Source organism: Homarus americanus, unplaced genomic scaffold, assembly GCF_018991925.1.
Source record: "Homarus americanus isolate GMGI-L3 unplaced genomic scaffold, GMGI_Hamer_2.0 scaffold32871, whole genome shotgun sequence".
In the NCBI taxonomy this organism is placed as follows: Eukaryota; Metazoa; Arthropoda; class Malacostraca; order Decapoda; family Nephropidae; genus Homarus; species Homarus americanus.
This window is the reverse complement of record NW_024748870.1, coordinates 319,970-334,252: the sequence shown is the minus strand read 5'-3', so window position 1 is coordinate 334,252 and position 14,283 is coordinate 319,970. Positions and strand designations below refer to the sequence as shown.

General features: G+C 39.5%; 1 protein-coding gene across 1 annotated transcript in view; it reads left to right on the top strand.

Annotated features, from left to right (window-relative positions):
* The window catches only part of LOC121853200 (sialin-like), a 55,289-nt gene extending 49,179 nt beyond the window's left edge, over window positions 1-6,110 (top strand). Inside the window, exons 12-13 of the mRNA XM_042347182.1 lie at window positions 5,190-5,275; window positions 5,662-6,110. Of these exons, the coding sequence (XP_042203116.1) occupies window positions 5,190-5,275; window positions 5,662-5,856 (281 nt within the window). The 3' untranslated portion in view covers window positions 5,857-6,110. The remainder of the gene's footprint in view (window positions 1-5,189; window positions 5,276-5,661) is intronic.
* The last annotated feature ends 8,173 nt before the right edge of the window (window positions 6,111-14,283 follow it).

The window sequence follows — 14,283 nt, the reverse complement described above, 5'->3', positions numbered from 1 at the left end:
CATTGAGATGAACATCCCGCCCAGTCAGGAGAAAATAAAGACCACAATAACACGAACTGCCCAGTGGCAAATAGACAAACATAGAAGATTAACACCAGTATCACGATAGGCTAGGTCAGGGGTCACCAAACTTTTTTCACAGTGGGCCGGATAACTGAAAGAATGACGAGCGCGGGCCGCATAATCATTCTGTTCAATACTTGCAAGCCAGAACGAAAGCTCTGGTAACGTCAGAGCGTAGGCGGAGCTACCACGAGCCGGGGAAGGACTTGGGATCCGGCCCGCGGGCCGTAGTTATGAGAGACCACCACTCATGAAGGATATAACAAGAAGGGAAGAAGCCAACTTCCACCGACTGAGACTGGGATACCCATGCATATGGGAAATCATAGTACAAGTACCAGCAGAGCAGCGCATGTGCGAGACCTGCGACAGCGGAGCAGAAAGCTCACTGCAGCACTACCTCAGAGTGCCCTGGAACACAATTAGCTAGAAGAAACATACAACCCCCTATCACAGCAGAGAGATGGTTGCCAAAATGCTAACCACCAACCACTCTCAAGAAACCCTACAGTTTCTTACCGAGCATCCACCCCCATGCTAGTGGTGGAGATGTACAATTAACTAAAAATATGCTGGTGTTTTATTCCAACAAATCTTAAAAAAACAAAACAAATGAAGTTACCCAGTGTATTCAAGTCAATGATGATATTTGGTAACTTGTTCCACTCCTCCACTACTCTATTTCCCACGTTATCTATCTCGCTCCTAAATCTAAATTTGTCTAATGTAAAACTATTGCTACGAGTTCGCTCCCGGTTGGATAATTTGAGTACCTTTATTATATCACTTTTGTTTTGCCCTGACTTCAATTTATACACCTCGATCATATAGCCCCTCACTCTACATCTCTCTAGGGAGTGCAAATTAAGATGCTTTAACCTGTCGCTGTACACAAGGTTCCTAATTCCCGGGTATAGTCATGTCATTCTCCTTTGAATTATTTCTAGGGATTCTATATCTAGTCTGTAGTACAGTGACCAGAACTGAACTGCGTAATCCAAGTGAGATCTCACAAGCGCAAGATATACAGTCGTTTTACGATAACCTCGCTTGTCTTGAACCTAGCACTCCTTTGTATGAACCCAAGTACTTTGTTTGCCTTGTTTCGAGCAAATACACATTGTTGACTTGGTTTAAGATTCCTACTTATCAGTACTTCTAAATCTTTTAACGCAGTCGGATTTCTTTATAAGAATGTTGTTCATCTGATATCTGATTTCTCTCCTTACATCTCCTAGACTAAGTACTTTACATTTGTCCACGTTTCATCTGCCATTTTTCAGACCATTCGAATTTTTTTTTAATCTTCCTTTAGTTTTACGGGGTCCTCGTCAGAATACACACCCTATTTTAGTGTCATTAGCAAATTTACTTTTGTTGCTGTCTATGCCTACATCTATGTCGCTTATGTATATAATAAATAGTAATGGTCTACAATAGGTACTGAGCCCTAATCCATTTTAGAATATCTCCTTCAGTGCCATGAGCCTCCACTTTTCTTATTAGTCTATTGTGGTGGACTCTGTCGAAGGCCTTGCTAAAGTCGAGGTATACCACATTATAATCGTGCTCCTTGTCCACTGATTCGAAAACAGTTGAAAAGGATGTAAATAGATTAGTTAGACATGAACGTCTACTTGTGAAGCCACGTTGGGAATTATTGATCGACTTGTGCTTCTCCAGGTGATTTCGAATAGATTTTGAAATTATTGCTTCCAGTAATTTGCCTACAATTGATGTTAAGCTGATTAGACGGTAGTTAGAGGATAGTACTCTCTCACCCTTCCTGAAAATCGGTATCACATGCGCTATCCTCCAGGATTCTGGTACTACACCCGTTTTTAATATATTAAAAGATTTGCCAAGGTCATATTAAGTTCTTCCTTACATGCCTTTAATACTCTGGCAAATATCTCATCGGGACCTGATGATTTATCAGGCTTTAGCTTGTCTATATGGTTACTAACGTCATTACTAGTCAATACTATCTCTCTTAATCTGCTTTCTTCACTATCTCTGTATATAGTCGGTACCTCGGGTATCATGTTTAAATTTTCGGTGGTGAAAACTGTTGAAAAATATCTGTTCAGATTATTGCTCATTTTTCCGTCGTTATCCGGTAGCTCGCTGGTCTCTAACTGTATTGGTCCAATCTTTTCTCGTGTTTTAGTTTGCTACATTTGAAAGAATCCCTTGGGGTTTGACTTCGCTTCCCTTGCTACCTTCAGTTCATTATTCCTCTTTGTTTTTCTTATCTCTGTCTTAACCCTACTGGCCAATACGTAAAAATAATCTCGGAGGTAAACTTCATCACGATATATTCTCCTGCCTATAGCCTTTCTTTGTCCAATAATATTCTTTAAATAATTATTTATCCATTTAGGGTCATTGTTGTCTGGTCTGAGTTTTCTGTATGTTATGCTCTGCCTTTGTGCATTGAGTAACTCATATTTAAATTGTTGTGGAACTCCCAACCTCAGATCTCGTGATCAGGTCATCCTCACCCGTCATATTTTGTAAGGTTGTCGTTGTCAGGTCTCCAGGGAAAGTGAGGTCACCCTTTGTGGGTTTATAGTGTGAGTTCACTTCACGTTAGGTCATGTAATTCACCCCCAAACGTGATACCCCTTCTCTCAGATTACAACTTGTCACGTTTAATATGTAACATGTACAGTATAGACATCATTTTATGTTCTATACCTGGTGATATAATAACGTGGTTAAGCAACATATCATACAATAGTTTTGGTTATAACTCTGTCTTATTTCGTATGTGACCTGTGTATTTTATGTTACAGCTTGGTTCACATTTAAAATATGTATGTCATCATTATCTATGAAGACCATTGACGAGAAAGTTGTCTAACAGACAAAGGTGCTTCCAAATTGTAACATAATCTTAATAGCTCGATTTTAAACCACCGAATGTTTCTTTGATAAAGTAATTCAAAACTTTGATATGTCATCATAGGCGTTAAAATTTACCCTTGCCTCGTATTAGCCTTTAATTCTGCCATTTCGATTGCAAAAGAGCCACACTGTTTTACATCTGTCTTAAAACAAAAGACTTAGTAAGCAACTCATGGAATCTATCTTTGAAATTAGCTGCCATTTTCTGTCTGTATCCGTGGGAAGTAGAGAGTTAACTGAGCTGGGAACAGTTAAACGGAAACGTGCGAAGCTTCTATTGCGAAACTTGTCTTCAGGTCAAGCCTGACCTGGACTGACTTGACCTACGTTAATTCCTTGACCATAATTTATGGTCCCGACTTAACGAGACAGCTCCTGTCGGCCACGTGATTGCTGTAAGACCTCGGTGACTCCAGCGACCCCATGAGCTCTATGGCAGCCCAGTGATTCTATGAGCTCTATGCGAACACTTACGATGCATCATGCGACCCCGTGTTTGGGAACCACTGGTATAAACAATGACAAACTGACGTGTCTATAATGCTGAACAAGGACAAATTGACATGTCTCCATTGGCAATTAACCACCATCTTAAGAGGCCATCACACGGGGCAAAATTTCCCCATTCTTAAAAAAACATAAGAACATAAGAAAATAAGGAGTCTGCAATAGGCCGGTTGGCCTGTGCATGGCAGCTCCTGTCGAGAGTTACTACCACTCTCTATCATCCATGAATCTATCTAGCCTCCTTTTGAAACTTTCCAGAGTTCCCGCACTTACTACAAAGTTGCTAAGCTTGTTCCACTCGTCCACCACTATTTGTGAACCAGTCTAAACTTACAACAATCCGTTGCTCCGAGTCCTATCCTGCTCGGATATTATAAGAACTTTATCTATATCCCCTTTATTGATTCCTTTCACCCACTTAAATACTTCTATCATATCTCCCCGCACTCTTCGTCTTTCTAGGGAATGCAAGTTAAGTTTCTTTAACCTATCCTGATATGGAAGGTTTCTAAGTCCCTGAATCATTTTTGTCATTCTTCGCTGCACCGACTCTAGTGAATTTATATCCATTCTATAATAGGGGCACCAGAACTGAACCGCATAATCGAGGTGCGGCCTAACTAGCGCAAGATATAGTTGCAATAAGAACCTCTGCACTCTTGTTACTTACACTTCTAGATATAAAACCCAATACTCTGTTTGCCGTATTTCGAACATTAACGCACTGTTTTCTAGGCCGTAGGTCCGGGCTTACAAGTACCCCTAGGTCTCTTTCACAAGTCGGCTTCTCTAGGTTGATGTTGTTCAGGCTGTATACATTATAAGTATTTGTTCTTCCAGCGATACCGCCGTTCTCGGTCAGATTTCCTTCTTAAAAACTGAGATATGAGGAAAACAGAAAATTTGGTAGTTCTCGAGCATGTTTTGATTGCATTTTGGGTCTAATTGAGGTTTTTAGTATTTATTATTGAAATGCTATGATTTTATTAAAATGAATTATTAGGTAAAAATTTTGAGTCATTTTAATGCAAATATCTTATCATTAGAATTTTCTTTATACATATTGAGAAAAAATTGAGATAAAATTTCATTTGACAATACATTCAGCCAGCATGGATTATCAAGCCTCACCAATTATTTGGACAAGGGACTCTGAAACTTCCCTTGTTGATAAAGTGACGGAATGTAGAGTCTTGTGGGATTTCAGACACCCATTGTATCTCAAGAAAAAATTTAAAACGGCGCAAAGCTTTTGGACAACCCACCATCTTCGTTGTTCAGGAACGATAGCTATGTGTGAACGGCGCCACAATTCAAAGTGCGATTGGAATATTTATTTTTTTGACCAAGAATATAGAAATGAGTACCAAGAACGACGTAAATTTGCCTAGTGTAATATCCTCTTCAATTGTCTAAATTAGCAATCAGTGATGAATTAAATAGACTAAATTCTCTGTCACTAACAAACTAACTTGTCTAAATTAAAAATCAGCCTCCGTCTTATTGTCTAAATTGACGATCACCTCCAAAATAACTTCTCTAAGTTAGCAATCGGTGATAAATTGACATGGTAAAATTGACTGCCAAAAACCGTTCTTAGATGCCTAAACTGACAATAACTGACAGAATAGCGTGTCACAATTGGCTATTAATCATCATTTCGGGTGTTGTAAACTGGTCCTTATTCAACTATATCAACCCTCCATCAGGGACACTGTTTGGGATCTGCAACACCTTCGCCTCCATTTCCTCCTTCATCTCCCCGATGGCTGTGGGAGCCCTCACCAGAGGCCAGGTTAGTGTGAAGATTAATTTGTACCTTTTTCCTCACTCTCCTGCCATAAACCAAATTCCCAGTCACATGATTAGCCCCACAGCATATTTCACTTCATGATTTAACACCAAAACGCTTCCTAGGGGGGGGGGTAGTTTAGTTTAGAACAGATTAACTTAGGTTTAGCTTTAGGGTTGTTAAACTTAAGGTGAGGTAAGCTGGGGTGGCTAATCGTCAGTTGATCCAAAAGTTCGCTTGTAAGAATGGACCTTTTGTGACATCTTTCATCTTTCATCAGTAAAATATTAAAAAGGGACAATTCCCTGATTTACCTGTAAAGTAAAAAATGAAGTTACAGGAAAGAGAAAAAATGAGACAATCTTATTGATTATATTTATTGATTCCAGCAAACGATGGGTCAGTGGCAGAAGGTGTTCTGGATGTGTGTTCCCATCTACGGGTTGACGGAGATCTTCTACCTCATCTTCTGCTCCGGCACTGTCCAGTCCTGGAACTTCGCTGGTCAGCAGCAACGAAAAGGGTCTACGGACGAGGCTAAGAGTGAGCCTGAAACCAAGGCACTACACGAAGTGTCAAAGTAACGCTTCACTTTTCAGTGGTATTATGCATCACCTAGAGACTGCTGTCCTCCAGCACCTGTTCCCACAAGTATAAGACTTTAAGTCCTTACGGATACCAGATGTCAATAAAGAGTCTTAGCCTAAACTGAAAGATATCCAGCATCTGAGAAACCATGTTCCAGGAAAACTTAGATACTATGTTGCAATGTTCGGTGGATTTGGCATCCTGTGTACCGCCGGCAAGGCCGTGGTCTCGTAACACTCGTCTTGCCGGCGGTGCCCACCATTTCTCTGTGGATGTCGGTCACACTAGAATAACCAGTTATAGTACATCCTTATTTCCTCACACAGCCAGACTGTGGAATGATCTGCCTTCTTCTGTGTTTCCTTACTCATACAAGCTGTCTCACTTTAAAAGGCTGGTTTTCCGGCATCTCTACGGTGTAGAATAATATAACCTTTTTTTCTTTTCTATTTTTAATTTCTTTATTCTTATTTTGCGCCCCCCAGGCTCCGATGTGGATCGTTGACCTGTTCCCGGGTGGGCCAATCCCCGTAAAAAAAAGGAAAAAAAAAAAAGACCACAACCCTCCTCCGGTATCACGCCCTTGTTGAAGACCTCAATTGTTTCAGTGCAGTCAGGCATTACTCTTAAACCTCAAGTCTACAGAAACAACAAATGACTGTCTAAAACCAATCCTCCATCAGGAGCAGGTCCTCGCCGAAGACCAGATATCTCCGGTTTTGTGATTGAGAAGTGATTAGTGTTCTTAATGGTGTGGCGTTGTTGTCTTCTGGTTTTATGTACAGTTTATTATTAGTGTATAATTTGCTTTTGGTGATGCAAGTGGGTTTTTGTACTAGCTGGGAATATATCCCATTGAACACTATGCTATAATGCTCCCTGGCGTATGATATTTCACATGGCGATGGGGTTTTGAGGAACCTAACCCTATTGAAGATTGGGGTATATATAAGAACATAAGAATGGGGAAAATTGCAGCTAGCCTATTGGCCCATACTAGGCAGACCCGTTTACACCCAATCCCTATCGCTCATATATCTATCCAACCAGTATTTGAAGCTATCCAGGGTGTTCGAGTTAATGATGATGTTTAGTAATTTGTTCCACTCATCCACTACTCGATTTCTAAACCAATATTTACCTATCTCGCGCCTAAATCTAAATTTGTCTAATTTAAAACCATTGCTACGAGTTCGCTCCTGGTTGGATAATTTAAGTACCTTTGTTAATTTCCTTTCTTTAACCCTTACTTCCATTTATACACGTCGATCATATCGCCCCACACTCTATGTCTCTCGAGGGAGTGCAAATTAAGATGTTTTAATCTGTTTCTGTACTCAAGGTTCCCAATGCCCGGGATTAATCTTGTCATTCTCCTCTGAATTCGTTCTATGGAATCTTTATCTATTCGGTAGTACGGTGACCAGAACTGAACCGTGTAATCCAAATGAGGTCTCACAAGCGCAAGTATTAGTTTTAGGATAACCTTGTTTGTGTTGAAACTAACACGCCTTTGTATAAGCCCAAGTACTTTGTTAGGCTTGTGTACTTTACATTTATCCACATTAAATTTCATCTGCCATTTCAGACCATGAGAAACATTTGTTTAGATCTTCCAGTAGTTTAACAGAGTCCACGTCAGATTTAATTATACCCCCTATTTAATGTCGTCAGCAAATTTAATTACGTTGCTGTCAATGCCGATATCTATGTAGCTTATATACAAGTGATCGTGGGCCCTTCGTGCCATGTGGCGGGTCCGGTGGTACAGTTTACCGAGACGTGAAAGTTCGAACGCTCGTGCTTGGCTAGCGCGCAACCGCCGTCTGGCTGACAGAGTACAGCGACATCGTTTTCCAGGATAAATAAAATGCTTAATTAATACGTTGCTAAAGAAACCATCGACATGGGACCAGGTTTGTTCCACTCTACGACATTTTTTGCGATTTTTCCACCAGGTTTGATGAAAAACGATTGTGCCGTTTCGACTGCCCAGAAAAGACAAACAAACAGACACTCGGTATTCCTATAGTATATTAGAAGATAGATGGAAGATAGATGGTCGTGGTTGTTATAATCATGGTCGTGGTTGTTACAATCATGGTCGTGGTTGCTAAAATCATGGTCGTAGGTGTTTTAATCATGGTCGTGGTTGTTATAATCATGGTCGTGGTTGTTATAATCATGGTCGTGGTTGTTATAATCATGGTCGTGGGTGTTATAATCATGGTCGTGGTTGTTATAATCGTGGTCGTGGTTGTTATAATCATGGTCGTGGTTGTTATAATCATAGTCGTGGTTGTTATAATCGTGGTTGTTATAATCATGGTCGTGGTTGTTATAATCATGGTCGTGGTTGTTAAAATCATGGTCGTGGTGTTTAATCATGGTCGTGGTTGTTATAATCATGGTCGTGGTTGTTATAATCATGGTCGTGGGTGTTATAATCATGGTCGTGGTTGTTATAATCATGGTCGTGGTTGTTATAATCATGGTCGTGGGTGTTATAATCATGGTCGTGGTGTTATATTCATGGTCGTGGTTGTTATGATCATGGTCGTTGTTGTTATAATTATGGTCGTGGTTGTTATAATCATGGTCGTGGTTGTTATAATCATGGTCGTGTTGTAATAATCATGGTCGTGGTTGTTATAATCATGGTCGTGGATGGTATAATCACACTCATGGTTGTTATAATCATGGTCGTGGTTGTTATAATCAAAGTCTTGGTTTTTATAATCATTGTCGTGGTTGCTATAATCATGGTCGTGGTTGTTATAATCATGGTCGTGGTTGTTATAATCATGGTCGTGGTTGTTATATTCATGGTCGTGCTTGTTATATTCATGGTTGTGCTTATTATAATCATAGTCGTGGTTGTTATAATCATTGTTGTGGTTGTTATAATCATGGTCGTGGTTGTTATAACCATGGTCGTTGCTAAAATCATGTCGTAGGTGTTTTAATCATGGTCGTGGTTGTTATAGTCATGGTCGTGGGGTGTTTATAATCATGGTCGTGGTTGTTATAATCATGGCCGTGGTTGATATAATCATGGTCGTGGGTGTTATAATCATGGTCGTGGGTGTTATATTCATGGTCGTGGTTGTTATGATCATGGTCGTTGTTGTTATAATTATGGTCGTGGTTATTATAATCATGGTCGTGGTTGTTATAATCATGGTCGTGTTGTAATAATCATGGTCGTGGTTGTTATAATCATGGTCGTGGATGGTATAATCACACTCGTGGTTGTTATAATCATGGTCGTGGTTGTTATAATCAAAGTCGTGGTTTTTATAATCATTGTCGTGGTTTTATAATCATGGTCGTGGTTGTTATAATCATGGTCGTGGTTGTTATAATCATGGTCGTGGTTGTTATATTCATGGTCGTGCTTGTTATATTCATGGTTGTGCTTATTATAATCATAGTCGTGGTTGTTATAATCATTGTTGTGGTTGTTATAATCATGGTCGTGGTTGTTATAACCATGGTCGTGGTTGCTAAAATCATGGTCGTAGGTGTTTTAATCATGGTCGTGGTTGTTATAATCATGGTCGTGGTTGTTATAATCATGGTCGTGGTTGTTATAGTCATGGTCGTGGTTATGATCATGCTCATGGTTATGATCATAGTCGTAGGTGTTATAATCATGGTCGTGGGTGATATAATCATAGTCGTGGTTGTTATAATCATGGTCGTGGTTATTATGATCATGGTCGTGGTTGTTATAATCATGGTCGTGTTGTAATAATCATGGTCGTGGTTGTTATAATCATGGTCGTGGATGGTATAATCACACTCGTGGTTGTTATAATCATGGTCGTGGTTGTTATAATCAAAGTCGTGGTTTTTATAATCATTGTCGTGGTTGTTATAATCATGGTCGTGGTTGTTATAATCATGGTCGTGGTTGTTATAATCATGGTCGGTTGTTATATTCATGGTCGTGGTTGTTATAATCATTGTCGTGGTTGTTATAATCATGGTCGTGGGTGATATAATCATAGTCGTGGTTGTTATAATCATGGTCGTGGTTGTTATAATCATGGTCGAGGATGTTATAATCATGGTCGTGGGTGTTATAATCATGGTCGTGGTTGTTATAATCATGGTCGTGGTTGCTATATTCATGGTCGCGCTTGTTATATTCATGGTTGTGCTTATTATAATCATAGTCGTGGTTGTTATAATCATTGTCGTGGTTGGTATAATCATGGACGTGGTTGTTATAATCATGGTCGTGGGTGATATAATCATAGTCGTGGTTGTTATAATCATGGTCGTGGTTGTTATAATCATGGTCGTGGTTGTTATAATCATGGTTATGGTTGTTATAATCATGGTCGTGGGTGTTATAACCATGGTCGTCGTTGTTATAATTATAGTCGTGGTTGTTATAATCATGGTCGTGGTTGTTATAATCATGGTCGTTGTTATGATCATGCTCATGGTTGTTATGATCATAGTCGTAGGTGTTATAATCATGGTCGTGGGTGATATAATCATAGTCGTGGTTGTTATAATCATGGTCGTGGTTGTTATAATCATGGTCGTGGTTGTTATATTCGTGGTCGTGGTTGTTATAATCATTGTCGTGGTTGTTATAATCATGGTCGTGGGTGATATCATCATAGTCGTGGTTGTTATAATCATGGTCGTGGTTGTTATAATCATGGTCGTGGTTGTTATAATCATAGTCGTGGTTGTTATAATCATAGTCGTGGTTGTTATAATCATGGTCGTGGTTGTTATAATCATAATCGTGGTTGTTATAATCATAGTCGTGGTTGTTATAATCATGGTTGTGGTTGTTATAATCATAGTCAGGGTTTTTATAATCATGGTCGTGGGTGATATAACCATAGTCGTGGTTGTTATAATCATGGTCGTGCTAGTTATAATCATGGTCGTGGTTGTTATAATCATAGTCGTGGTTGCTATAATCATGGTCCTGGTTGTTATAATCATGGTGGTGGGTATTATAATCATGGTCGTGGGTGTTATAATCATGTACGTGGTTGTTATAATCATGGTCGTGATGTTATAATCATGGTCGTGGTTGTTATAATCATGGTCGTGGTTGCTATAATCATGGTCGTGGGTATTATAATCATGGTCGTGGGTGTTATAATCATGTACGTGGTTGTTATAATCATGGTCGTGATGTTATAATCATGGTCGTGGTTGTTATAATCATGGTCGTGGTTGCTATAATCATGGTCGTGATTGCTACAATAAGGGTCGTACCTGAGACTAACACAGGTAGAATAAACCCCACACCTAATCTTTAATCTCATTAAACCCAGATTAACCTCACCTAATCAACAGGATTAGAGACCATTAGGATTGTACCACCAATACCGATACATTTCACACTGGATTTAAAACAAAACATTTAATCACATTTCCAATAGCTAATGTCTTACGGATATCTTATCAAGTTGTGAGTCTTACATGTATATATTATTATGTTTTATTCTTACAAATATTTATAGTTTGTTGTGTAATATATTGTATGGTATGGTATTGTATGGTATTGTATGGTATTGTACTGTATTGTATCCGGCTGACAGCGTACAGCGAATGAGGGTGCGACAAGTCTGTAGACTTGCATGGTAAATTAGGGTGCATCCTTTTCCATCGTAAATAAAATGGTTAATTAATGGCTTCCTAAAGAAACCATCGACATGGGACCAGGTTTGTTCCACTCTACGAATTTTTTGCGATTTTTCCACCAAGTTTGATGAAAAACGATTGTGCCGTTTCGGCTGCACAGACAGACAAACAGACAGGCAGACATACATTCGGTTAGTCCTATAGTATATTAGATACGGTCTGGCTACAGTGTGTCGACCAGAGATGTCTCAATATGACGATATCAACTTTGAAGCTTATTACTTATTTAATTAATGACTTTTACTTGATAACTAGGTACACTGATTATCACTAGTAAACTCCCAAGTATTTGATGTAAATTATTAGTCAGATTAGTTAGATATCTGCAACGTCAGTTAAGGATGATTCACGGCTCAACAAGATCATTTTCCAGACAGCTATTTCAGTAGCGCTGCTGACACTGATTTAGGTATTCATGCTAAGGAATTGACTCATACCGACCCTTCCTGTTGGTAGAAGCTTCTAGAAGCTTGAACCCATGCATCTTCCTTCGTGACGTCATTGTTAGTTAACCCCAGGGTAGGCCCGCTCTGAAGAGCTAGGCAGTCTTTAGCTGGACACCACCCAGTTCTGATCTAACACTGAGCGTCTGAAGGAGAGACCCCCTTCAACTCCTACCAGATCTACTAACTCTGAGTATAACCTCAGAACGTATTTTTTGTGAACAATTTTGCAACTTCCCTAAATAAGTGTGAGTCTTCAGAAGAAGTTACATTTAAGTTACATAGTGTGTGTGTGTGTGTATGTTATCTTTAAAAAAATATCCATAACACCCACGAACTCTGAACATAAACATAATAAAAAAACTATTATATTCGTGTTGTCTTTCTGTAGGACAATACACAGGTGGCTGAAAACAATAAAAATACAATATGATATAATAGAAATATTTATGACGTACTAATAACGCTATAAGAATGTGTGGATTGCGAGAGGTAAATAAAATCACAAGTTTACGAGACAATTATATCAACTCTCACTCTGTTTATCACCCCTCACTGCCCCCTTCCACCACCTTTCTCTTAGCTGCCCACAGTCCCTCTTACCTGTCTTCCACCCCTCACTGCCCTCTTCCACCACCTCTCTCTTACCTGTCTGCCACCCTTCACTGCCACCTTCCACCACCTTTCTCTTACATGTCCACAGCCCCTCCTACTTATCTGCCACCCCTCACTGCTCCCTCCACCTCCTTTCTCTTACATGTCCACAGCCCCTCCTACTTGTCTGCCACCCCTCACTGCCCCCTCTACCATCTTACTCTTACCTGTCCACTGCCCCTCTTACCTGTCTGCCACCCCTCACTACCCATGACCTGCTCTGAGGTTAAATACCATTATATATTCCACAAACGTTTACTGTGTATCATTATATAAGAAATATATAATCAATACATAAAACAACAATTGAATCGCCTAATAACTTACTTATTATAATAAAACAAAGAATCATGTTTGTCACACACTAAAGGTCATTCACCTTCAGCAACAAGCGTGACCTTGTATATGACGGATGGCATAATGGAGGGGGATAAATATCACAAAGTGGACAATATAATGAAGTCTGAGGAGTAGCTACACACCCCCGATAACTTAACTCTTTTATGTGTCCCAGTTGGAGATGATACTGCTGCTACACACTCACCACAACGTATTATTAGCGTTACCGTGCTTCAAGTAACTGTAATAATGCAACAGTATTTGCTTTGTTTTATACGGGCCACATACCTGTGTGTGTGTGAGTGTGTAATAATAGTAATAATAATTAATAATTAACGGTTTATTGAAAGAGTCTGGCAGCTGGAAGGCTGAAGATATACAGTTACATAATTGGGGCATGGATCTCTTGATTTACAAATAATATATAAGTAACAAAGTGATACAAATATGATATATAATAACTAGGTGGGGAGAAGCTCAAACTACAGGGCATTTCAACATAATGACAGTGCAAAAAGTAAGATTGACTAGGAGTGAATACACTGGTTGATTACAAGTTATTTACAATTTTTACCATGGTTGGGACTGGGCTGTTCTTTTAGCGATCAGTTCGTGCTCGTATGGGCTGGATGCGGTTGTGGTGCCGAACAGCAATTCTCGGACGAGGGATCTCGGGTGGTAGTACTACCGCCTGGGAAAATATTGGAAGCATAATGTGTTGTCTAATGGTAGACCCTGCTGCCACATGTGACCAAGTCCCAGGTTGTCGATCTGACTTTCTGCTTCATTTACACACAATTGTAGGGTCTCAATAATTATTATCATATTTTCGCCCCCCCCCCCCCCCACCAAGCCTCCTGATGTGAGTCAGTGACCTGTGCCCGGGTGGGTAAGTCCCGTAAGAAAAAAAAATGAATGTCAAATAATATGCAAGTAACATAAGTGATACAAATCTATCTATATAAAACAAGGAAATATGTCTGCTTGTATGTTTGTATGTGTGTTTTTGTTTGTGTGTCCGCACGAGAATCTCGGAAAATACTTTACCGATCTGTAATGATGATGGATGGTGTTATATATAGTGATGATGGATGGTGTTATATATAGTGATGATGTTATATGTAGTGATGATGATGGATGTTGTCATATGTAGTGATGATGGGTGGTGTTATATGTAGTGATGATGGATGGTGTTATATGTAGTGATGATGGATGGTGTTATATGTAGTGATGATGGGTGGTGTTATATGTAGTGATGATGGATGGTGTTGTAATGATTGTTTGTCAGACCAAAGCTTACAGCCC